Source organism: Strix aluco, chromosome 2 (assembly GCF_031877795.1).
Source record: "Strix aluco isolate bStrAlu1 chromosome 2, bStrAlu1.hap1, whole genome shotgun sequence".
In the NCBI taxonomy this organism is placed as follows: Eukaryota; Metazoa; Chordata; class Aves; order Strigiformes; family Strigidae; genus Strix; species Strix aluco.
In genome coordinates, this window is record NC_133932.1 from 109,893,406 (window position 1) to 109,919,812 (window position 26,407).

Consider the following 26,407-nt stretch of genomic DNA (forward strand, 5'->3'; position numbering starts at 1 on the left):
CAAGAAACACAACCACAAAATTGCATTAGCTTATTCTATGAATGCTTTTTCTATAGTATCTTGTAACATAAATTATGACCCGGATCTCTAAGATTTTAAAGCCCAAAGCGATAGTGATGACAAATGTTTTCTACCCAGCTGAGATTTCCACTGGTTGGCGAGTAGTATTAGTAAGGCTTTTGAATGATAAAAAAGCATTTTGTTGTTTGGTAACGGAGCTGACAGGAAGATGGCGAGGAAATTGTGGAGTCTCAATATCAAAGACAGAAATTCTGGACCTTCGTAAAAGTAAACGAAAGCATGCTGAAAATGGGTGAGCTCCTTATACAATGAAAGCCTTTAGAGAAAAATGTATTCAAAAGGTCAAAATAAATCCAAATGTGCATTTTCTGAGACTAATTTTTTACAGAATCACAGAATGGTTTGGGTCAGAAGTGACCTTTAAAGATCATCTAGTCCAACCTCCCTGCCATGCACAGGTTACACAAAACCCCATCCAACTTGACTTTGAACACGTCCAATGATGGGGCATCCACAGCTTCCCCGGGCAACCTGTACCAGTGTCTCATCACCCTCATCCTAAAAAATTTCTTCCTTATGTCCAATCTAAATCTATGCTCTTTCAGTTTAAAACCATTACCCCTTGTCTTGTCACTGCAGGCCCTGGTAAAAAGTCTCTCTCTGTCTTTCTTATAAGCTCCCTTTATATATTGAAAGGCTCCAATAAGGTGTTTCTGGAGCCTTCTCTTCTCTGGGCTGAACAGTCGTATCTCTCTCAGACCTTCTTCACAGGAGAGCCGTTCCAGCCCTCTGATCATTTTGTGGCCCTCCTCTGGACCCACTCTAACAGATCCATGTCTTTCTTGTGCTGAGGACGCTAGAGCTGGATGCAGTACTCCAGGTGGGGTCTCATAAGAGCAGAGTAGAGGGGGAGAATCACCTCCCTTGACCTGCTGGCCACACTTCTTTTGATGCAGCCCAGGACATGACTGGCTTTCTGGGATGTGAGCGCACACTGCTGGCTCATGTCCAATTTTTCATCCACCAGTATCCCCAAGTCTTTCTGTGCAGGGAGGGATACCATTCATCCCCCAGTCTGTACTGATATTGAGGATTGCCCCAAGTTAGGTACAGAACCTTGCACTTGGCCTTGCTGAACTTCATGAGGTTTGTATGGGCCCACTCTGCAAGTCTGACAAGGCCCCTCTGGATGACATCCCTTCCCTCAAGCCTATCAACTGTACCACTCAAATTGGTGTCATCTGCAAACTTGCTGAGGGCACACTAAATCCCACTGTCTATGTTATAGTATTGGTCCCAGTACGGATCCTTGAGGAACACCATTCATTAGTGGTTTCTGTTTGGACATTGAAACATTAAGTGTAATTCTTTGGATGTGGCCACCCAGCTAATTTCTTCTCCAGCTAATGATCTGTCCATCAAACCTGTATCTCTCCAATTTAGAGGTAAGAATGTTGGGGGGGGGCCTATGAAGGCCTTGAAGAAGTCTAGGTAGATGACATCTGTAGCACTTGCTTTGTTCACTGATGCAGTCACTCCATCACAGAAGGCCACTAAATTAATGAGACATGATTTCACAGAATCACAGAATCATCTAGGTTGGAAAAGACCTTGAAGATCATCTAGCCCAACCATTAACCTAACACTGACAGTTCCCAACTACACCAGATCCCTAAGCGCTATGTCAACCCGCCTCTTGAACACCTCCAGGGATGGGGACTCCACCACCTCCCTGGGCAGCCCGTTCCAATGCCTAACAACCCATTCTGTAAAGAAATGCTTCCTAATATCTAGTCTAAACCTTCCCTGGCACAACTCGAGGCCATTCCCTCTTGTCCTATCGCTTGTTACTTGGTTAAAGAGACTCATCCCCAGCTCTCTGCAACCTCCTTTCAGACAGCTGTAGAGGGTGATGAGGTCTCCCCTCAGCCTCCTCTTCTCCAGACTAAACAACCCCAGTTCCCTCAGCCGCTCCTCGTACGACATGTGCTCCAGACCCTTCACCAGCTTCGTTGCCCTTCTCTGGACACGCTCGAGTAATTCAATGTCCTTTTTGTAGTGAGGGGCCCAAAACTGAACACAGTAATCGAGGTGCGGCCTCACCAGTGCCGAGTACAGGGGTAAGATCACTTCCCTGTCCCTGCTGGCCACGCTATTTCTGATACAAGCCAGGATGCCATTGGCCTTCTTGGCCACCTGGGCACACTGCTGGCTCCTGTTCAGCTGGCTGTCAATCAACACCCCCAGGCCCTCTCTGACTGGCAGCTCTCCAGCCACTCCTCCCCAAGCCTGTAGCGCTGCTGGGGTTTGTTGTGGCTGAAGTGCAGATTTGCCTTTGGTGAAGCCATGTTGACTGTGTCTAATCACTTCACTGTCTTCTGTATGTTTCTATGTATCTTCCAGAAGGATCTGTTCCACGATCTTAATAGGCACAGAGGTGAAGCTGTTAATTTAACCAAATGAATTACAAAACTGAATCTTACCAAAGCAGAAAATGTGTTAGGTTTCATTGAATAATAAATGAAGAAGGAGGGAGGCCCTATTATTATAACTATCATTACTACAAATGGTGCATAGAAGAGGAATAGTACAAACAAGAAATGTAAAATACTTTGTTTCCAGGTGGCTGTTGGTATTTGTATATAATTTTTGGCATGGCTTGTACCACACTTTTTAAAGAAAATTATGATTCTATCCATTCTTGTTGATAGGTATTAAATCTGTTCTTCTGCCTGTATGTATACGCATACTTTCTGGATTGGAGACATCTTGACCATATCACAAGAGAGGCTAAGAAAGACACTGCTCTAATTCTGACTTTAAGTTTTTGCACTTTTCCTATTCGGTTGCAATGCTAGTTATGTTGAGTTTGCTTAACTGGCAGAAACAATTTCTTACAGGCTTTTCTGCCCACATACAATGAGAACACATTTAGCCCACTGAGGTTTGAGAGAAAAGTATACAAGAGATCCTCCATGCTCCCTTTATGGGAGCTCATGTTGAGGATGGGACTCAGAAGAGAAGACAGAACAGAGTTAAAATAAAGCAACAGCCAGACTTATCAGACCACAAAAGCAGAGTTCTAATGACAGAAAATATGCTCTGCTGTATGTTAAAAGTTCTTGAATTCTCTCTTTTGGACTTCGGATCCCATTCGTGTGGGAGGGAAGAGAAAAAAGTTGCCTGACAGGCAATAATGTGAGATAACAACTGAGTTAATCCTTTGAGGATTTACATGTTCAAAGGGAGAATCAACATCATTAAAGCCCAATGGGGTACACTGGTTACTCTGTTGTTCAGTATCTATTGGGCCTTCAAAGACTGATGAGCAAAACGGCTCAGTGTAAGGATCTTCAGAGAAGAAAGATGATCTGAAGAAACTTTAGGAAAACTGAATGCACCAAGATGTCCTACACAACTTGATTATCCAAATCTTAAACACACAAAGCACTCACTAGGTCACTAAATTCATTCCCTACAATTGTAAGCAATCAAGAATAAATGATTAATTTAGAATGGTTTGCTAGGCATTCATTATATTTTCAAACAGTCTATAATAAATATAAAAGCTGCAGTACAAAGACCAGAGCCATAAAAAATACAACATGCTACAGGAAGACAGGAGAGAGAAAGATGTTCAATGTACTCTTGAATGAACTATCATAAAACAATGATCCATTAGGCTCTGGAAAACAACATCAGTACACGTAACAACACCATTTAACTTATTCTAGATTTAACAGAAAGTATCAATTTTCTACAGTTCATGTAATTTCCTACCTTCTACTTATCAACTATTTTATGTGCTTTGAGTACAAAACTGAAAAGTTGTTTTCTATATTTCAACACTCTCCTAGAATACTATAGTTCACATAGAAATGTAATAATGCATATGTAAGCTAACCATTTAATGACCTGCAGTACTGAAGTCTTACAGCTATGCTGCTCCACCAGCTGAGTTCTCTGTCGTAAAGGAGCCATCCAAAATAGATGTGACAAAGTACTGACTGGAGGTCATGCTCTGTCTTCCTTTCCTATCAAATGAGACTAGATTATAAGGTTGGACTATATACCTAGTTATTAAGCAGCTAAGTGAAAATGACATTAAACCAACAGCTGTAGTTCACATATAATACATGAGTGTGTACCTGCACACGCACACATATTATAAATTGTCAGCAACAGATAATGCTAGAAAAGCATAAATGCTTTTTGTAAAGCATAAATGCGCCTGGTTGCCTCTATAGAATGTCCTACTGTAAAATTTGACAATTTATTTCTGTGGTAGACAGCAAACAGGGACTTTCCAAAATCTTTAAGGTTATCATCATAAATTGAACATTTTTCACTCTGTTGAAATGGTGATAACATGAAACCATAAGTAAAGAAAACTGGGAGTATAACATGTCATAAATTGGCTGTCTTCCACTTTTTCCCTTGATTAGTTGCCAATCTGGCCACCTGCCACAGACTGGGGAAAGGGGAGGGGTCACATAGAGATTTTACCTAATGAGAGGACAAAAGAAGTTAAAAGCTGCACAGAAGTGCCAGAGGCATCAGACCCACAGGCACTGTAAAAACAGAAAAGGGAGAAAGTGCTCAAAGATGGCTGTACAGAGGACAAAAGAACAACTAGTTCATTATTTTAGTCATCTCCAGAGAATGATGAAGGATACTTGGCCAAATCATGACTCCAGTCCATAATATAATGTTGGTCATGCTCTGTCTATAGTGTTCAGGTTGTAACTAAAATTGGAGAAATAGAATAGCAGATATTAACTACCAAGATCAACCAATCACCCCATTCAGTTTAAGGTTATGGCACACCTATTGTCAAAAAGAAAAAGACACATTTGATTGCTTGCCTCAGAGGCCAGTGGAAATAGGGAGATTCCAGATAGCCTTGTGAGATAAGGATGGCCCTCTCACAAACTGTGTTACTAATAGAATTATTATTTTTAATAATAATTATCATCAGCTGGAAATTTGTCTCAGTACACACACTGAAAGTTAGCTGATACTGTGTGCCTACTGGGACAGTGCAAAGCATATATTTATAATGTAGCATTGCAGTGGTGACTTTCTGCCTCTTTTCAAGCTACTGGTAGTAAAAGTCAATATGAACTTTACTACTCCAAGCAATTTGGACAAGTGCTAGTCAGTACTGATTTCCAGAACATGATCTAAGGATTTCCAAAGTTTAAATAACTGTAGGGGAAGTGACAGCCTGTGTTTTAAAGAAATCTACAGAAGACTAAAGAATTAATCTGTTCTGTATGACCTTTCACATTGGCTTTCTGCATTATCATACCATCATCCAGGCTACTCAGCTGTAAAATATTCCCAGATAGTGCTGTCCTCTATCATGTGGATGATACGAGTGATTGATTCTGTTGAGTAGGTATAAAGAAAATGGTAAGCAAACATAAACCTGAGTCCTTTGCTTTCTCAGCCTTGATGTAGAAATAAATGTCAAGAAGTCTGAACAGCTGCTTGCCCATCTAATGTGAATGAAGTAGAACAAATGCATTTAATGTACTTCCTGCTGTGAACAGCATGAGGCTTCAACAATTCCACTAAGGCAAGATGTCTGTTTGACAGCCTGGATATAAGGCTGTGTGCTCTCATGGCAACATTAAGTACAGTAGCATGGAATTAAAATCACATGGGAAGACAGCCACTGACAAAAAACTTGAACAAACAAAATAGTTGTAAGCATTCTCCTCTTAGATGCAAACTTCTAGATCTGCATTCATCACACCTCTTCTCTTCTGATTTCCAAATGTGATTACAAACCAAGAGTCTAAAATTTGTCCACAACACAAAACTGAGTAAGTAAAAAAGAATCCGAATCAGGAGCCTAGCAATCAAAACACCCGACTATGAGAGAGCAGCACTTTGACTGCAAGCCTTGTTGCAAGGAGTAAAGCATTTTGTATCATTAGACTAGTTGCACACAACACAGCAATACTGTTAGTCTTGGAACCAAATTACAGCTTCCTCATTCCCAGATGAATACTAACAAAAGAGTCTGATCTCATTTTTTCTATATATATGTGAAACGATTTCAGAGTCACAGCTTCAGTTGGAAAAAAGAGATTGCTTCCAGGCTGATCTTTCTTAGTTGCTAAGTGTTTGGGGATTAAGGCATTTCCACAGAAGACTGGGGTCTGAGGGTTTTCAGGGTTTGAGACTAAACTCCAGGACTCCTCTCTCCAAGGGGAATGACACATTAACCTTATCTTCCTTTTCCTAGATGCATAATATTGATCTATTATGTAAACTGCCTCCTCCAAATGAGCTTTATGCTGAAGTCTGTGCTCTCCATGCAGGACAGATATGTCCTGAGCTAATCAACTGACCTCAAATTCTTCAGGGATTTCTGTTCATCCCCCAGATCCTTGAGATGCATGAAGACAAGTAGTTCAGCCCACCAATTCTGGCTAGATTTAGTAACACAAGTTCACATTTGTATGGAAATTGTTTTCAAGATTTTATCTTGAATATCTAAATACCTACTGAAACACTCTTCAGAATTAATTTCTTTAGATTTCAACTAGACTATTTTAAATTTTTCTTTAGAAGTCATAACTATTTTATGAAGCAGGTATAGCCATGTATATCTTTGTTGTTTAATGGCATTTTATAGTAGGAGCTGTTTTAACACAGAATTAGAAAAAAATCCTTCCTTCATGCCCAGTAATGCTTATGATTTTGATGAATGGCAAATTTAATTTCTAATGGTAGGGTTTATATCTACTGACAGAAATCAATGCATTCAGATGCAGCAGGTACCCATGGTGATCGACTTCAACAGTTTAGAGACTTCTAGGATAGGGTGGCTCCTGGCAGTACATCTCTCTTTTCATTAACTATAAAAGGATCCTGGCATAGCCTGCTTGAATGAGCTGTCTAAATGTGTAGATGGTTAATATCAAGTGAGATTACTGTCATCCCAGAAGTGGATGACTTGCATAGGACTTTCCCCTGAATGCTTTTCTTCCAGTGGTTCATGGTTAGTAACTATCACTCTGACTCAAACAGATCAATGTTTTTATTTTTTAGCGCTTAAACTGTAGTGACATGTGTAACTTTGAATCCAAGATTTCCATGCACAACTTTGCTGTGTATTCCATTAACTTCATCCTTGTCTTTTTTTCTATGTCTCCCAACTTCAGGATCTATCAGAAAAAGACCCTTCCAAATTAAGAAATGTCCCAACAGCAGCACCAATTTTAAAATTACCTTTCACAATATATAAATATACCTGTGCATGTTCTACATACTAATTTTTTTCAGATTTTACTTTGGCAGTACAACACATCTGTATAATCCTCAATCAAAGTATTTAGTTGCCAGGAATTTCTTTAATATACTCTGGTTCACTAGAAAGTTGAGCACACCTCTCTTACTTTTTGTTTATTGTCATGATTGTACAGCAACTCAGCTATTTTAGTTAGACCCTAAGGGCCTTCTCTAGAAATAAAAGAAGAAAAGACTTTGATGATAGGTACTGAAGGTGAATGTTTCCTAATTAACTTGCATTGAATGCCAGAGGAGATAAGGTACTGTTGCTAGTGCCGACTTGTCTTCCATCGGAAAGATCTTATGTAGTATTATTAAACTTTGACCTTTGCTGTTTGTATCTTTTGACCTGAAGAAGTCAATGCATAATGTTAATCCAGTCACAGTACTTCGAGAAATCACAACCTAATAACATGTTGTGACAAGAAACTTTGTTAAGTAGAAAATGAATTTAAACAAACAATGAGAAAAAAATATCAGTAGATGTGAAGAGACTTAAGTGGACTACTGAATTTAGTATGATAACATTACTATAGCTCATAGGCTATTATATATATGCTAAAGCTTTTATCCACCTCTATCTTAGGCATTTTCTGAATTAAATTTTATGGTTAAAAGCTAAAGAAAACACTTTTTATGTCACATAGCATACTGTTTTAATTTGTTAAAATTAATTCTGTGCACTGCAAACAATAATAAACAATGCTACTTAAAATCCCCTGCTTATTTATGCAGAATTTCAAACATGACAGCCAGGGTATTAAATTCCTTACACATTACAGAAATATATGTGTATATACACAATCTGATATAAGCATGCATATATATATTTATATGTGTGTGTGAATAGATAAATATGTAAGGTATAACTTGTAATTTATCTACTCTCTAGTCTGTACTCTGCTTTTTATAGAGCAGGCAGCACAGCAGATCTGAGATGAAACAAAATGCATATAGACTTTTCTGTTACTGTGCATTATGGTATTGTGCAAAATAAAAGCATGTGGTAGAAAACTTTACTGGTGAGTGAATGGTCAGTAAGTTTTTTAATACTCTGGAATTTTTTGTGGGAGTACTTTCACTGATACAGAAAGCAAAAAAGGAGTTCTGTCACACTACTTCAAATATGACATATGCAACGTTTTGTATGCAGAAAGACAAGTGAATGTTTGTTAAAAAAGAGCCAAACCTATCCTTCAAAGCCCGCTTATCTTCCAATATCCAAAATATTGTTTACTCCTGCATAATGAAAATGGTCTACTCTAATGTCCCAAACACTTTCCCAACTTTCTTAATAAATCCCATAACATTATTATTATTATTTGTCAAATAATTCCTGTTTAAAACTTTGTAGCATTGAGGCAAGTTGTGCTCACAAATGCAGGAAATACTATACTTAAAACTGAACAGTGGTATACAAATCAAATTACTTCTCATGTTTTCTAATGGCAGTGTTAGAAGAAAGGAGACTTCTTGTTAACTTCCCTAATATCTCGTGGGAGTTTCATAAAGTGTTAAGTTCTATACTATGTTGTGATTGATTAACTTTCATCATTTCTTATTCAAAGTCGCTCTAGGTTACTGTTAAAATGATTGTATAAGCCTATGAATGACAGTGTCTTATTTTAAGTGCTAAAAACAGTATATAAAAGTGTTCCCTCCCAGGCGCTGAGGTTCCCACTGAAGTTAAATGCTCTCATTTCAGCTCATCTCTGTTTTAAATGGTCTCTTGGAGGAACATTCTCCCCATCCCAAACTTTCTGTATACATTTTAAGCAGTCAGACCACCTTCAAAAGTCAGGTAATCAGCTTCTTCATGGATATATTATTTTATAGCTACTCTCCCAATATTCTATGCTCTGCTATCTTCAAACTGTAAAGTTCATGTATTCATCAAAATTATTCAAAAAATCAAATTTTTGTAAAAATCCTACACAAATAAACCTGTATTTGCAATCATAGCATAGTCAGATAAACATATTTCTATTTCACCTTGCATTTGATATATGATCTCTTACTTTACAAGAAGTGTTATTTCAAGCTATTGTATTCATTAATGCTATATGATTACCCAAATGCTCCACAGAGAAAACAAAGTCACCTCTGTCACAGGATTACACCTGAGAAATTTCAGGCAGAGTATTTACGATGCAATTAGATGGGTGTCAACTTCCTGCCTTTAAGAGCTGCCTTTTATATCCTTAACTAGAGAGAAATCACTGTGCTGATAATAACCATCTATCTTGGCATCAGACTTTCAAAGAGTACTGTACTACATAATTCTTCACATTAGTCTTTAGGAAATATGACAGTGTCACAATAGATGATTTATGGCCTCATAGAGAGGAGTAAAATAGCTTATCAGTATTTCTTTCACAGAATTTACAGTTGAGATTTCAGCCTCCAAACTCCATGCATAAATGAAGGCAATTGTACCAGGAAACCTTTTTGCTACCACTCCTAGAAAGACAGGTGCCACACCAATGCCAGGGACACTGAAGGAGAGGCTTGAGGCCCCTTAATATTTACATGTATTTTCAAAAGCATTTGGTGATACAGTGTGCCAATTCCGCTCTTCCTTAGTCACAGACCTCTCTAATCACCACCAGAAATGTCCCTTTCAATGCAGTATATCAAAGCTACTGACCACTTGAACAAAGGACATCATTCTGTCCACACTTCCTTACTGAGGTGATTTCTAAAGCAACATTACTGTCTTCTGATTTGCTTTATTAAAAAGACAAAGGAAGCATACATGGACACTTCAAATTTAAATGCAACATCAAATCAGAAGGAACATACCTTGCCTCTTAGAAGCTGCTAGATGGCTTCTGGTCCATCAGGGCCTCTAATATGCTTTTGGAGCATAAAGCAATGGGCCTGAAGGCTTTGTGGACACAGCCTCAGAATCACACATGCAAGGGTGCCCATGCATAGTGACATTTTGAATTACATCTGTTCTTGTGATAGAATGGAAATGTGCATCTCCTCATTCTCAAAAACTGCTCATGAGATTTTCTCAAACCATAAAATATCAAGCCTATATCACATCATAGAATCACAGAATGGTTTGGTTTGGAAGGGACCTTAAAGATCATCTAGTTCCAACCCCCCTGCCATGGGCAGGGACACCTTCCACTAGACCAGGTTGCTCAAAGCCCCGTCCAACCTGGCCTTGAACACTGCCAGGCAGGGGGCAGCCACAGCTTCTCTGGGCAACCTGTTCCAGTGCCTCACCACCCTCACTGTAAAGAATTTCTTCCTTATATCTAATCTAAATCTGCCCTCTTTCAGTTTAAAACTGTTACTCCTCATCCTATCACTACAATCCCTGATAAAGAGTCCCTCCTCATCTTTCCTGTAGGCCCCTTTAAGTACTGGAATGCTGCTATAAGGTCTCCTTGGAGCCTTCTCTTCTCCAGGCTGAACAACCCCAACTCTCTCAGCCTGTCCTCATAGGGAAGGTGCTCCAGCCCCCGGATCATCTTTGTGTCCCTCCTCTGGACCTGCTCAAGCAGGTCCATGTCCTTCTTATGTTGGGGGCCCCAGAGCTGAACACAATACTCCAGGTGGGGTCTCACAAGAGCAGAGTCATGCCGGTCATGCTTCTTTTAATGCAGCCCAGGATACGGTTTGCCTTCTGGGCTGCACATGCATATTGCTGGGTCATGTTGAGCTTCCTGCCAACCAACACCCCCAAGTCTCTCTCCACAGGGCTGCTCACAATCCACTCTTCAGCGAGCCTGTATTTGTGCATGGGATTGTCACGACCCATGTCCAGGACCTTGCCTTTGGCCTTGTTGAACTTCAGGAGGTTGCTCCACGATCTTGCCAGGCACAGAGGTGAGACTGACTCGCCTGTAGTTCCCCAGGTCTTCCTTTTTTTCGTTTTTAAAAATGGGGGTTGTGTTTTCCCTTTTCCAGTCAGCGGGAACTTCACCGGACCACCACAACTTCTCAAATATGGTGGATAGTGGCTTAGAAACTTCATCCACCAGTTCCCTCAGGGTCCGTGAATGCATCTCATCAGGTCCCATGGACTTGTGCACCTTCAGGTTCCTTAGATGGTCTCAAACCTGATATTCTCCTATAGTGGGCAGTTCTTCATTCTCCCAGTCCCTGTCTTTGTCTTCTGTGTCTTGGGCGGTGAGGCTGGAGCATTTGCTGGTGAAGACTGATGCAAAAAAGTCATTGACTACCTCAGCCTTCTCCACATCCCGGGGAACCAGGTCTCCCATTTCCTTCCAGAGAGGGCCCACATTTTCCCCAGGCTTCCTTTTATCACTGACGTACCTATAGGAGCTTCTCTCATTGTCCTCAATGTCCCTGGCCAGATATAATTCTATCAGGGCTTTGGCCTTCCTAACCTGATCCCTGGTTGCTCAGACAATTTCTCTGTATTCCTCCCAGGCTACCTGTCCTTGCTTTTACCCTCTGTAGGCTTCCTTTTTGTGTTTGAGGTTGTCCAGGAGCTACTTGTTCATCCATGCAGGCCTCCTGGCAGTTTTACCTGACTTTGTTGGGATGCATCACTCCTGAGCTTGGAGGAGGTGATCCTTGAATATCAACCAACTTTCTTGGGCCCCTCTTCCCTTCAGGGTTTTATTCCATGCTACTCTGCCAAGCAGATCCCTGAAGAAGCCAAAGTCATGTCTGCTGCAGTCCAGGTTAGCGAGCTTGCTGTGCGCCCTCTTTGCTGCCCGAAGGATCTCGAACTCTACTGTTTCATGGTCACTGCAGCCGAGGTTGCTTTTGAGCTTCACATTCCCCACCAGTCCCTTTTTGCTGGTGAGAACAACGCTCAGCATAGCACCTCTTCTCATTGGCTTCTCTGTCACTTTGAAGAAGAGTTTATCATCAATGCATTCCAGGAACCTCCTGGATTGCTTATGCCCTGCTGTGTTGTCCCTCCAACAAGGGGGTGCTTGAAGTTCCCCTCAGGACCAGGGTTTGTGAATGTGAGGCTGCTCCTATCTGTCTATAGGGGGCCTCATCTGCTCGGTCTTCCTGGTTGGGTGGCCTGTAGCAGACCCTCACTATAACGTCACCTGTCCCTGCCCTCCCTTTAATCCTGACCTATAAGCTCTCGGTTGGCTCCTCATCACTCCCCAGGTGGAGCTCCATGCACTCTGGCTGGTCACTGACATAGAGGGTGACACCCTCTCCTCGTCTTCCCTGCCTGCCTTTCCTAAAGACCCTTTATCCTTCCACTCCAACACTCCAGTCATAAGAGTCATCCCCCCATGTCTCCGTGATGCCAATAAAATCGTAGCCCTGCAGGTGTGCACACGTCTCTAACTCCTCTTGTTTATTCCCCATGCTATGTGCATTTGCATAGAGGCAAATACTTTAAGAACCCCACATAGCGTTCTAATAGTGTTTTCAAATCTCAAGATGGCAGCACATGTTTTAATCCAATTTCTACATGCTGATTTGAGTGTGATGCTATTTGTAGTTTCTCTCCTGAACTGTGAATATCACTATATTACATGATGTCTTACCATCATCCTTGTCAGGTACAATGGTAATTCGAGTACTAGGGAATTCTGCACCAATTCTTCCCCCCATCGGCATGCTCAGCAAAACATCAAAGGTCTCAGCCTCTTCATACAAGGAGTCATCTATGATGACGATCCGACACATTTTTTCTCGTTCATCTTTGTCAAAACGCAGAATGCTGTTGTGATCCTCAGGCCTGGAGATGTAGTCAGAGTAAGAAAGTACAGAAGTTGGGGCAGTGCCAGATGCTGTTCCTGTGGCATAAAAGGAAAACAGTCACTATACATGCCATGGTCATAATGATCTCACAGATGCTGAATTTTATTTTCATTATCTTTTAATTTCTATTTACTTTTAGTTGATAAGATGGGCTGAAATCTCTGACCATGCTACATTTCTGAGGTCCTTGGACAAACTAGTTCTGTGTATAATGCAGTGCAAGCACATGGCTCCTCAAATTCATTTGCAGCTTTTCAGTCAGAAGGAGTATTGTAGTCTATCACAAGAAACACAGACTAACAAAGGAGACCTTGTGAGGATTACCAGTTAGCATACCCTTAGTATATTCTACTCATTGAAGATATTGGTGGACCAGAAATTAACAGGATTTCATGAAAACAAATTATTTTGATTTCAGATTACCTCACCAAAAATGTTGCTTCATCTCTCCAGATGAAAAATAATATTAAAAGCACAGATGTAGAGACCCCATGCTCTGCGTGGATATAATTAATAGGAGATTGAAAGATGGAGGAAGGAGAAGCATGGCAATTATGCAACGTTATTTTATACCAGTTTTTTCAAGATACAAACAAGTAAAAGATGTCCTGGGAAATCATTGCAGTGCTTTCAGTTTTCATCACTTTCAGATATGTGGGGCTGCATATGAAAATCTTGCAAAAACATAAAGAACACAGATCCTCTTCACCTCCTAACAAATCTCAATGATTTGGAACATGATAATTTTTCAGCTGTATTCAATAATACTCTACAACAGATTGCAGAGATTAATATATTTCCAGTTGAGACTGAAGATATTTAGATGAAAAAGCAATTAACAAAGTTATAAACAATTTTATTATGCAATAGATGGAACAATTATTTTTGTTTTTCTGTCTCTTTTCCATTTTTGCCTTTCTCTTTTTATACTAGATTCTGTTACCTTGTTGTGTGTAGCAAATAACCATCAGTTCCTGGCTCACATCTCCACTTCTCCTAACTGGAATAAATAATTCACCAACATCTTCTTCAATAGTATAGGTGGACTGGGGAATAAAGACAGTTGATTCTGCAAAGACAGACACATTTGTTTATGTAGATTTATGGCCTCATTAAGTCACCTGTAAAATAGCTAGGAGCATTTTAGCATATTCTAAAGTGCAACAAAGAACTTGTATTTATCAGCAACGGCATTAAATTTTAAGAAAAACTTGGAGGGTGAGAGAAGTAGAGTTTCTTAGTCTTTCAGAAATGGAAAAGAAAATCAGATCATTAGGTCTGAATTCACAAGTCCTTACTAAGTAGTCTCTAATGTGATTTACTTACCTAGGGTTAATGGTGTAAGACTGTTTGGAGAATTTGTCCACAAGGTCTATATTTTTATTACTTCCATGGTATTTCATGATTAACTGTTAATCACAGAAGTATCAATAGCGTAGCTCACACACAGGCAGTGGTTCTGCAAGGCCATTCTTTAACTTACTGCATCAAGATAACCATGAAAATAATTTGGTGTTGAGGATGCAAGATTGAGCTCTTGCTATCTGACTTGGACATTTGATTTGAGTTGGCTACATGTCTACACTCCTGTTTTACTCAGAGGAGACCTAGCCAATACAAGTCAGTGAAGTCTGGAGAGCAATCTCACCCTAAAATGTATTGGACCAAAGAATGCCAGATCTGTTTTCCAGAGAAAAAACACCAAAATGCATTTTAAACTCCTTCATTATTTTATACTCTTAAACAGATTGCTCAGTTTTATGCTGTTACTGGGATTAGGGATCAATTTTGTTCTTGTTCTCTCAAAAACTCAAGAACAAAAAGTCGTTATGCATATAATTGTAAAGCACCTTTACTGTTTCATTAATATGACTGCAACACAAACAGAATATAATTCTGTACAATATCAAATCAAGTGGTATCAGCTGACTGCATAAAGCAAAACTTTTCATTATTTCAGAGTACTTTAGCAAACAATGTTCTGAGAATTGTCATGTGACTTCTTTGAAAACATGTTCCAGGTTTTATTTCTCCAAGTGGAAAATACTACTAGCATGAATTAAGGTCAAAAGCCTGCCCTAAAAATGCTGTTATTCAGGTTTGATAAGATCTAGACACTTTCACTATTCCAGCAAGTAAAAAATTCAATGTGAAAACCACCAAATTCCTACCTTTTTGTTTTAAGGTAAAACAAAAGTTAACACTAAAAAACCCCAATTTGTTCCTTTCATTTCTCCCTTTAGAATTAAGCTGACAAAATGAAAAATTCTATCCTTCAAAAAAAAGCAGGAATCTGATTTGCTCTGTTTCCTGTCTCTCTCATAATTATCCAGCTAGGAGTAAAATGACGTTATAGAAGTTTAACAGACCTTATGAACAACACAAAAGCCCAGAGGAGAATGATCTACACCATCTCAGCTAGTGTAAGAAAACACAACCTTATGCAGCCTGGTTTTGGAATACAACATTAAATTTTTGGAATAAAACATTAAAGCATTCCATATGCCAAGGGGCTGGTACAGCTTTCCAAACAAGCTCATTATTTTGGTACTAAGACTACACCATTCAAATCAATGAATTTTCAAATCAATGAATTTTAAAATAATTTTCACTGGAAGCAGAATAAAACTTTTAATGTTTCCTATTCAGTTAGCATCTTAACTTGTTATAACCTGCACTCTAAAAGACTATTAGGTAACCCAGTCCCTTACCTCTCTATATTTTTCCTGTAGAAATTCCTTGAAGTTTTGTATTTGATTTTCTCCTATGCAACTTCACTTTATGTATAATTACTACAAATTCTCTGGGACTGTAAAAATTATCTTAATACAAGAAATAGAAAAAACTATTGTTGGCATTAAGAAGACTCCGATGATTATCTTGAGTTGTGCTATCTCACTGATCATAGAAAAGATAGAGAGGATTAATACATTTTCAAGTAATTTAGTGCTTTTCACATTAAGCACTATTTTTCCCAGTGACTAAATATGAATGTCAGATAACCTCTGGCTTAACTTGCATTTGTAAGGAGGAACTAAGAAATGTCTGACAGTTTTCAAATGTTTCATTAGGGAAGACTATAAAAACTAAGCTGTTACAGTCATTCAACACAAAGATTCCTTAAGGACAGTTTAGTGTGACCTTGGCCCATAGGTTCAAATGTCTGCATGAAGCTGAAAAGTAAAGCAACCAGAGCACATTCTACTTTTTTTTTTTTTTTTTTTTTTGTAATCAGTTTCTTTCTTCATTTACATTTAACCATAATTTTATTTGTTCTTGACACAGCTTGTGCTGTACTTGGTCTAGTGAACCTGTCTTACTGAGCTTCTCAGCTTGATGTTAAGGTCTAACTGACGTAATTGGTCTGCTCTGCTCCAAGACCCAAACTTGGTGGGACCAACCAGCCTGGACTTTCCTGTACAATCCTCTCCCACACGAATTATCAAAGCACAGTAAACCAAGTCAGCCTCCAGCCACCTGTGCAGATACACTCTGTTTGTAAACACACTGAACCGAAAACCAATTATACCTGAAATGAAAACCAAACCAAACCAAACCAAACAACCTAGAAATAATATAACATATAAAAAATGCAGGTATTTCATCAAAGCATGCTACCTTAGTTACATAATCATGAATCCCTTAAAGTGATAGAGGACAAATGGCTGCCCAATGTCTGTCTTCAGAAATATCCTGAGGAAAGGTAAGCTTTATTATCCACTGTTACTCATAACATTTGCCCTCCAGTTTATCTTTTGGTATATGCACATATTGGCAGTACAGTTCTGGAAAGGTTCTTACCATCTCCTGGGTCAATAATTTCCACTGTGCATACATCAGGAAATTCCAGAACTGCCATGACAGGCTCAGAAAGAACAATTTGAAAGGACTCAGACTGTTCATGTTCACCATCACTCAAAATCCGTACTCGCCATGTAGCAAAGGTTTGGCCAGGATTAAACTGCACTTGCTTCTGGGCTTTTCCTCTGAAGTCTTTATCTTTCCTGGCAGTGCCATCTTTGGTGCTAATACCTGCCAAAATCAGAAATTCAGGTCATTAAAAACATTACTTGTAATTTTTCTCTCATTGTGTCATCTTTAAAAATAGACATTTTAGAGAAATATACCTTTCACAACCTGAGAGTTTTCAAGCCAATTTTATGCTGGTGTCTCACATAGAGGTGGAAGCACATCAATTAACATTATGAAAGGCAGTTTGGACAGAATTAGCCAAAGCAAAACTAACTATTAGAAAAACTCTACATTCTCTGAGGTTACAGTGAAGTTTCCATTTCTCCGTAATCCAAGTATGGATGCCCAAAAGGGCCAACAGATTTTTTTCCCCCTTTAAAATTCTGGGTTCTCTTCTGTTCCAGAACATCTAAATAACATGCTGACTGAAACCTGCAAAAATATTTATTTCTCAAAAAAAAAAAAAACAACCCACACCTGGAATGTTCAGCCTTCAAGGGGAAAGCTAAGGAAAACACAAAGACACAAAGTGGTAAAAGATAGGAAATAAGGATGAAAGAAGATGTAAAATCCAAACCATTGTGGTCATTCCCACTACAATAAACATTTTTTAAATGATTATCCTCCTATTTCAGTGTTTGCATAATGACAATCATTAAACTCAAGTCAAATTAAAACTGCAAAGCCATGGGATAAAATCCAATACAGCTCATCCCAGCAAGACAGCACAGACCTTACAGCCTCGGACGCAGCCTGCTCTAAAATGGCTTTTCACTGGCATTTCCCTCCCGGGTTAAGGCTGTCTGACAGGCCCTCATGGAAATTAGACAGTCCTTCAGAACTACCTCCAACTCATGCATTTGGCCTCTGAACACCACAGTGCCACTCAGTCTTTCTCAGGTTTTCAGAAAAAAACTTACAACTTCTTCCTTCTCTGTCTGTTTCTTCCAACTGCACTGTTTAATGTATTAAAACATATCACCTTTTCCTACAAACCTTGCCTTTCTTGCTTCCTTCTTGTGCAGGAAGTCATAGCCGATGTTTTACATAACCTATAACCCTCCAGCCCCTTTGGCACTCCACACAGACCAGAAAGGCCAGTAAGCATCTTAACTAATATCTTTTACGTTCTTTCCAGCTCTGTAATTCCATTTTTCAGGATTAAGATAGTCATAGGCAAGTTATTCAAACTGCTTTTGCTGAATTTTGAGTCAGCTCAATTAAGAAACTGAACTTGAACACATAAGTGAAAAATTTTGTAAATCCTGTATTTGAAGGATCAGAAGTCAAATCAGTATCTGTTAATCAGTACCAGTAAATAATTTAAAAACCACATCCTTAATTTTGTATTTCATTTATCTCTTTTTATTCTTTTACTTTCTTTAAAAGAAATATAGTCTCAAAGTTAGTTCACTGTTCAAAATAGGCTTTTAAGCTAGATTCAGTTAGTTAGTGCGTATATCCCTTAAATCTCATTCCAAAATAGGTGTCCTAACTATATCTCAATACCTGAAATTCAGAAAGAGACTTAAACAGAAACCTGATTTCTAAGCATGAGCTTGTGCTCCATGCCAGGTAAATGCTTACATATATCTTCAAAACCAGCTTTAAATGGAGTGCCTTTTCTAAGCAGTGTAAGCTCACCATAGGTTTCGACATGAAACTGTACAAGGATAATGCTCCCTGGTCCAAATGCATCACTAGGAAGAGGATGGGAACAGATCCAGAAGCTAGAGACAGGTGTGAGGTTGCAGAATGTGATAACACAATCTTTTTCCACCTTTTCAATCCCCAGACACTGCAAACAGGTTTCAACACCTCCTGTATCAGCCTGTTGACTGCCAACATTGAAGAAAAGGAGCCTAATGCTGGTAGCTGCTAATCAGTCCAGCTCACAATAGCCTTCACGAAAAATTATCTATGTTTATTGTTGTCTTTCCCATTGCTACAGCTGTATTTTCTTATTACAGAAAAAATAAAATCTGGACAGGAACTGTATTCTGTGAAACAAAAACAACAGTGCTATCTATCAAATCAAAGAAAGAAGGACTGGGTCTTGTGTTGTTAAGTCAAAAACTAATTGCAGAAGACAAAAAAAGTGAAAATTTCATCATATAACTAAATAAATCATATACTTAGCATAACAAAAGATACTTGCTTTAATAAATAAGCATACTCCTTTGAATCCAGCTTGCTTAGTATGAAACACCAGTAAAGGTATATAGCTGTATTGATACTTTCATCAACTAGCTGGCCAGTGATTTATAGAAGCAATTGATAAGGTTAAAACTGAACTTACTTATAAAAGAGGTTTCTCCCAGGTAACCTCTACGTTTAAGAACAACATCAAGATATTTGGAGTCTTCATTTACTAAATAATACTCCTTTTCTAAGGAGATCCATGCCCAGTTTAGGCGAAAATGTTGATTCTTCAGCTTATTGCCTCCTGCAAAACAAAATTATATTTATTCATTTTTCTTTTTTGTTAAATGAGATTTTTTCTTTTGAGGTTAATATAACCCGTATCCTGAATAAGATGTGTATCTTAGCTGGACATTACAATCCAAAGATTTTAAAAATTTAAAACTAAGAGATAACAAGTAAAGAAGTCAGCCACAAAGACAGTACATATAGTACATATAGGAAAAAGTTTTATCTTAGATGCATACAAACTAGTCACATTCATTCCAGAGCATGCTAATTTTCTTCTTTTTCAAGGGAAAAAGAACAAGAATTAATAAAAATATATTTGGGATGCCTTTTTCAGAGATTAGAAAAATTGTGGATGATCCAAGTTTCTGCAGAACCATACTGTTATCTCCAAATAATACACAATGTAGGACATTATGCAGAACTTCCTTGACTGCCAGAGCACTGGAAGACCCTTAGGATCCTGAGGGACCGGAGATGATACCTACCATCTTTTAGACTGCATTTACACATGCAGCCTGCTTCTAAAACTCAATATTTTATTCACTAAATCTAACAATTTCTGCTCTTATTGCTTTAGAATTTATGCATCAGCTCTGTATGATTTTAGGAACAGCTTTCACATCTTCCTAGGAAATGGTCTCAACAAGATTAAGTACCCCCGATACACACCACAGTTTATAGCTATGCTGATGCCCTCCTAAGCTTACATGCTTGTAACTGTTGGGTTAAGTATGACTGCCTGTCTCACCTAAGAAGATTTAGATACACAAATGCTTATTGGAATTCTCTTAAACTATTTTGCAATGACCTGTCTTCATGATATGATGAATATCCCCGAGTAAGCTGCTGAGATGTGTTTTGAGAGTCAATTTCCAATAGACCAAAAGCGGTCCTCACAGTTCTTCTTACACAGGCACAACTGTAGCAACACGTTCCTGGTGAAGAAAGCCGACTCCAGGGATCCTTTCCAAGGTCTCTACTGCAGCAGTAGCACAACAGTTTCCCTGCAGTCTCACTGAACACAGATGGTTTCTGTGCACTCAAACATTGGGAATTGAAAGCACAGGACATCAAGCAGTACACTCAGCTAGGGAAACTGAACCAAGTCAGGATTTCTGGCAGGCAGCTGCTGATGGCATTGTCCTTAAATGGAAGACTGTATTTCCTCATACAATAATCAGAGGAACCTTCACAGTCCACCTCAAATGAAAATGCCCATGTATTTATCAACAGAAGTAGGCTCCTTTTTTGAAGCCAAAGCAATGCAGGAATACAGAAAGGATCCCTCAAAGTTTTGGAGGGGATGATATGGAAGTCACTTAACTCCAGCTGCAAAACACTAAACAGCCTAAAATCTGAGCATGTCTCAGCCTAATCTCTTACTCCCAGCAAAAATGAAGCTGTTCTGTCTACAATTACTTTGTATAACTGTAAAACAACAGGAAATGTTTATTGAAATGGCAGGCTTCACAGAGTTTTTCTTAGTCTAAAAAAGCAATCCAGAAACAACAAATGCAAACAGATGGCACTCTAAGGTCCAGTTAAAAATGCTACTTTTTTTTTCACTTGGAAAGGTAATAGCTGAAAAGAGCTAGCACCCATTTCACTGACTATAAACCAAGTATTTGTACAACAGGCTGAATATCTCAGATTGGATTAACATCTTTCTGATAAAATATAGCATAGCTGTACTTTCTCATGTACAGTTTACCTCCATCTGTTCTCTGATTTTCCACAGTAAAAAGGCATTTCTTGTCAGTGTAGGGATTCTGGATGCCACAGATAAAAGGGCATGACAAATCAAGTTCTGTATATCATCCTATCGGATGTGTTTGCTATTACTCAGGAGAATCCTCTAATTTCCATAGCAAGAATAAAATAACCTGTTCAGCTGACTGAAGGCAGATGCTCACTCAGCAACTGTCTTCTGGGAACATTGGCTTGCTTGTGTGAGAGGCTGTAGTCTGATCTCCTTCCCACAAGGTGCTGCTACAGAACAAGGTTTGTTCAGGTAACAACTGTCTGAAATGTGCAAGGAATTTCCTTTAGAAATGAACACTTCTGTACACAAGCTAGTGAATAAAGTAATTCCTCTGAATAGCACAGAAATGTATCTAAGTATTCAGTTCACTCGTGGCTTAACTACTGGAGGAAGAGCCAAATGGAGGTTGGTTTTCCCCTTCCAGTTTCTTCTATTCCTTGAAAAATTAGGTAGCACTTCCATACACTTCCACTTTGTTTCAAAAATAAGTCTCTATATTTCTTTATTGACCTGTCTACTAGAAAAAAACAACAACCATACTTGTGTAATCGTACATAAAGGCAATGGTATAAACAACAGGAGGGAAATGGTTACTGGAGTATCACACTGCACTCCTTGTCCTGCTTCTTTCTGCTCTTTTCATCTCTACTGTTACTGACAAAGGGGAAGGCTTTACCAAAAATTGTAATGAGCACCACAAGAAAACCAATAACTATAGTTTTAGCTATACCAGAATTTACATTAGGTTAGCCATATGTTAGGTCTTCCCATTAGTTTCTCGGGACAAATGCAACAAAATATGTCTTGTTCCTTAATCTAGTGAGAAAAACCATTTGTGTGCCACCCTTGAACACACTGCCTAATTTAAACATAATTTGACGGAGGGATACAAGTTTCTAAGATATAAATGGAATGAAAATTTACTGCCAGTTAGAGGAGAAAGAACCCATTAGTATCACTACTGAGAAAAAATACTGCTGCATGAGCTTACTACACATGAGAATGTCAGACATTGGAAACCCCCCAGCTGAAGGAAAAGCTTCTAGCAGAGTTTGTATCTTTTTAGACAGAACAAATTCCAGCCAGGGGATGGAAAGCAATAGGAACTCCGGCATAATTTGCTCTACTGTCCAAAGAACTAATGGCTTAAACGTGTTGTGGACACAGGCACACAATCTACAGCTTACAAACACATCTCTTTAAGTTTTATCTCTAGTGGCTTAAATAGTTCGATTTTATATGTAATCTATATTTGCAGATAATTACTGAACAAATCAAAATTACAATACAAGAGAAAAAAATCCCAGCTGTTAAAAAGGAACAGACATATCGAGAAATTTCAGTAGCCAACTACCAAAACAGTTCATTCCTGTCATTGTTGCTATGGAAAAAGTTGAAGTATACTGAGTTAGAAATGTAAAGACAATATGAAATTTAGGAAGCAAAAAACCCAAGAAAGGCAATACGTAAGATTTAATATTGTCTTAATTCCACCTATTTCTGGATTTCAGCAGTTCTTTCTATTTTTTTCTTAGAGTAAAAAAAAAAGTGGGAAAAAAAAGTATTATTTCTAGGGGGCTTCCAGCAAGTCTGCATTTCTACAGGCCTACTTCTGCCCCTGAAATATATATTGTTCACCTTTTAGGATGTGCAGTACTAAAACCATTAGATTTAGAAATTTAAGAAAAAAATATATTTTAGATCTTGCTTTCTTCACTTTGTCCTTTTTGTGTTCATAAGAAATGTTTTCTAAATTATACAAGCCATTTCATGGCCCAATGTCCACAAAGAATAAAACCAATGTCGTTGCTATTTCTATTGTTATTATTATTGTTGATATTATTACTATTACAGACCTCTGACACAATAGAGCAGGAAGCATATGATACATCTTATCTAATGTCATTTATTTATTTTTGGGCTAGAAATCCTAAACTGTCTTTATAGCCAACATTGGGAAAGAGGCATTTTTTAAGGCAAAATATTTTAGGCATCAGTTTTTGAATGAGATTAGCTGTGCCTCAGAATATGCAGAAATACATGCATTTTTCCTCAACAGCTGTTAAAGATGCTTCTTGTAACCAGTTACGTTGCAGACATTTTTATTATAGTCATCTAACGCTGAGTAAGTTTAATTCCACCATGCGTGAGATGAAACTCTTTTCTACAACATAGTAGAGCAAAGCAGCACACAAACATAAGGTCTGTAAAGAATATTAAGAGTACAGCTCTCAGAAATTATAAATATCAGAAAAAAAATTGCACATGCCATCTTAATTTGGTTCCCTATTACATTAATTATCTGCCCTACAATAATATTTCTATAGGCAAATGAATTTTGCATTGGTCACTAGTGCTTCCCTTGGGCATAGTCAAACATTTAGCTGCTAGGCAAATTATTAAGGTACTACACCTCAATGACAGTTTTGCTTTTGTTCCTCTCCCAGACAAGTGCTTGTAATGCAAATATATCAGAAGTTTGGAGAGGGAAGCCATTACTAGAGTGCTTTTAAAACTAAACAAAAGGAAGGAGGGCCATGTTACAATGAAGTAAATCCAAAGTAACTTTGCTTTTATATCAGTGAGATGTGGTTGGCAAGATGTTGCTATAGTGATGCATGAAAACCTGTTTCTTGAATTTTGCCAGAGATCAGAGTGCAGCAGTGCTAAATCAGAAGATGCTAGACAGGTTGTAGTGCAGTGAGACATTAATGAGAAATGAGATGGCAAGAGTTCTGAGACACAGTCAAAAACTTTGTAAGGAGCTAAAGCTAAGGATATAGAGTAAGGTAGGTCACAAAGTGACTTCATGACTGACTGAGGCTGCTGAGGACAATACCCTCTGAAAAGGTTTGCCTGAATCTGACAAGTCAAAGATGGATGTCACCTAGAAGAGATCTTTATAGAAGTCTTGTCAGCAAATTGGTCACCTGTCAGAAAACAGCGATATATTATTTTTGCATAGGTCATCATCCAGAAATTCCTAGAAAGATCAAGTCATCCAGTTTCAGTTACTCAACATGAATAAAAGAGGAGGGGGAAGAGGACTTGGTTAGTAAACTGGTTAAAGGGAAAATATTGAAATTACTATTCCAATTAAAGCATTTCTCTTTCTAACCATGCTGCTCAGATATCTTTAAAAAGATATAAAACCTCCATAAGAAATATAGATTAAATTGTCAGAACTTTCTATCATGATGCAAAGAGCTCGAAGAAGGAAAGAATCAGTTCCAGTTCTCTCCACAGATCACTGGGCTATGTGAAGACAGTATAAAGTATATGTCATTAAATTGCGTCTCTTGAGCACTGGCAACCTGAAGGGCATTCCATAAAGAATGTCTGATTGTAGCTTTGCTGTCCCTAGGAGCTACCCCAGAACCCCAATTCGTAAACAAAAGCATACAACTACACCACAGTGTTCACTGATGCAATAGAAATGGATGTATCTTGATACAGATACTGGCTTCCCTACATGGTATCCATGGCAGAGATGAATCAGCTAAAGAGTGCCTAACCTGTATAACCATAGGCACACAGACTCACTGTCCCCACAAGATTGAGCTGTCTGCTACTTGTAAAGCTTTATGGTACAACATATCTGCCTTCTTTAATCACTAGGTGAGGTTGTTTAATGGGGAAAAAAAACCAACCTATAAATTCTTCCAGGGCAAAGAACATATATCAAACAACTGGTAAATAAGGCACTAAGAAAGAAGAGTTTCTTTAAAATTTTTACTCTTGGTCCTTTCTCTTCTTATTTCACTTCCTAAACAGACTGCAAAAAGATGTCAATAAGAAGAACCAGAGCAACTGTGAAATATTAACAGTTCACCTATAGTTCAGGAATCATTGTATGGCATAATTAAAACCATAGGAAGACATCTTAACAAATGATGTTTTCTCCCTCTTCCTCCAGCTCTTTCCAGGTTCTGTTACTGCTTGTTGATTTGTTTGCATGTCTGCAAGGGCTGCAGTCTTTCCTTTTTGGTTCAAAATATTTGATCCTACTGGATGCCTCATTCAGAAAGGGTTACTGAAGTCGGCACTACTCTATCCTTCGTGCTATGGATCTCCTCATTGCAGCAGGTATGTGAAGCATCTGAAAAAGAAAACCCACTCCTGAATTTGAGTTCAACCTGCAGGGGAAAAAAAGCCACAGAGAGAGGAAAGAAAAGGGAATCGTCCATTTTTAGACATCTGTTCCATTTTTTCATCCTCTGATTAGCCTCCTTCTGTACCAAGCCAACTTCATTAATATATACCAGGATAAAGTTACCTCAGCAGTTTTATTAGAAGTAAAATCTGATGTGAAATGCAGAAATCTTAGTCCCCAACATCATGATTCCTCATTTAGCCATGAAGCTGACTGTCAACCTTACCACTTCCCAAGTTTTTTGATCCCCATACTATTTGCTAGTCATTATCTGTGGTTTGTACAAACATGTTTTTTGCCAGACTAGGGGAGGAACACACAATCTCAGGTGATTCTGGTAGTCAGAATAAATATAAAGAAGATATTATATGTTCAGCTCAAGACACATAGCTTCAACAACTCTGATTTGCCATACTGTGTCATAGTCCCAGTACATTCTGGCTCCAGGTTAAAAAGACAAAGGTCTCAAGTAAATCTTTTGTTTGCCAAACTATTACCCCCCCCCCCATAAAATAGATTATAAATGTTATTTATTCAGTGCATTGGGGCAGCACATCATTGGACTAGATGACCATTAAAGGTCCCTTCCAACCCAAACGATTCTGTGATTCTATGATCATATGCTATTCTCTCTGCTGTGATCACTGGAAGAGGTACATCCTTTAAAACTGCCTTCATTCATATAGAAAAACTATTTGCAGAAGTGAAACAAGTAAGTAAACCCAGTACGTAAAATATGCCATTAGAATGTTTTGAATTGACTTCAACAATGCATAAACTAACCTAATAATTTTATCCAATTAGAAACCCATTAACATGCTTCACCTTTATAAGTCTATTTCAAATGTACTATAATGGACTCCAGTCATTAACCTAACTTGCTGAAGTCTGCACCCTTCTGCACTCTATCTGCCACTGTAACTCAATATATTTGTAGAACAACCAAAACCAATGCCCTAAACTAGCCCCTAGTGATTAGGGACTAAAACAATGCTTTCTCTGACTTCTCATGAGAAAACACACACTTCCCAGCATTATGGACT

At 38.5% G+C, this 26,407-nt stretch overlaps 1 protein-coding gene across 1 annotated transcript in view; it reads right to left on the minus strand.

The window, feature by feature from the left end:
* The window catches only part of FREM2 (FRAS1 related extracellular matrix 2), a 147,074-nt gene that overhangs the window by 46,640 nt on the left and 74,027 nt on the right, over window positions 1–26,407 (minus strand). Inside the window, exons 3-6 of the mRNA XM_074815803.1 lie at window positions 19,316–19,462; window positions 16,846–17,076; window positions 13,988–14,113; window positions 12,828–13,079 (exon numbers count right to left, since the gene is read on the minus strand). Coding sequence (XP_074671904.1) covers window positions 12,828–13,079; window positions 13,988–14,113; window positions 16,846–17,076; window positions 19,316–19,462 — 756 coding nt within the window. The remainder of the gene's footprint in view (window positions 1–12,827; window positions 13,080–13,987; window positions 14,114–16,845; window positions 17,077–19,315; window positions 19,463–26,407) is intronic.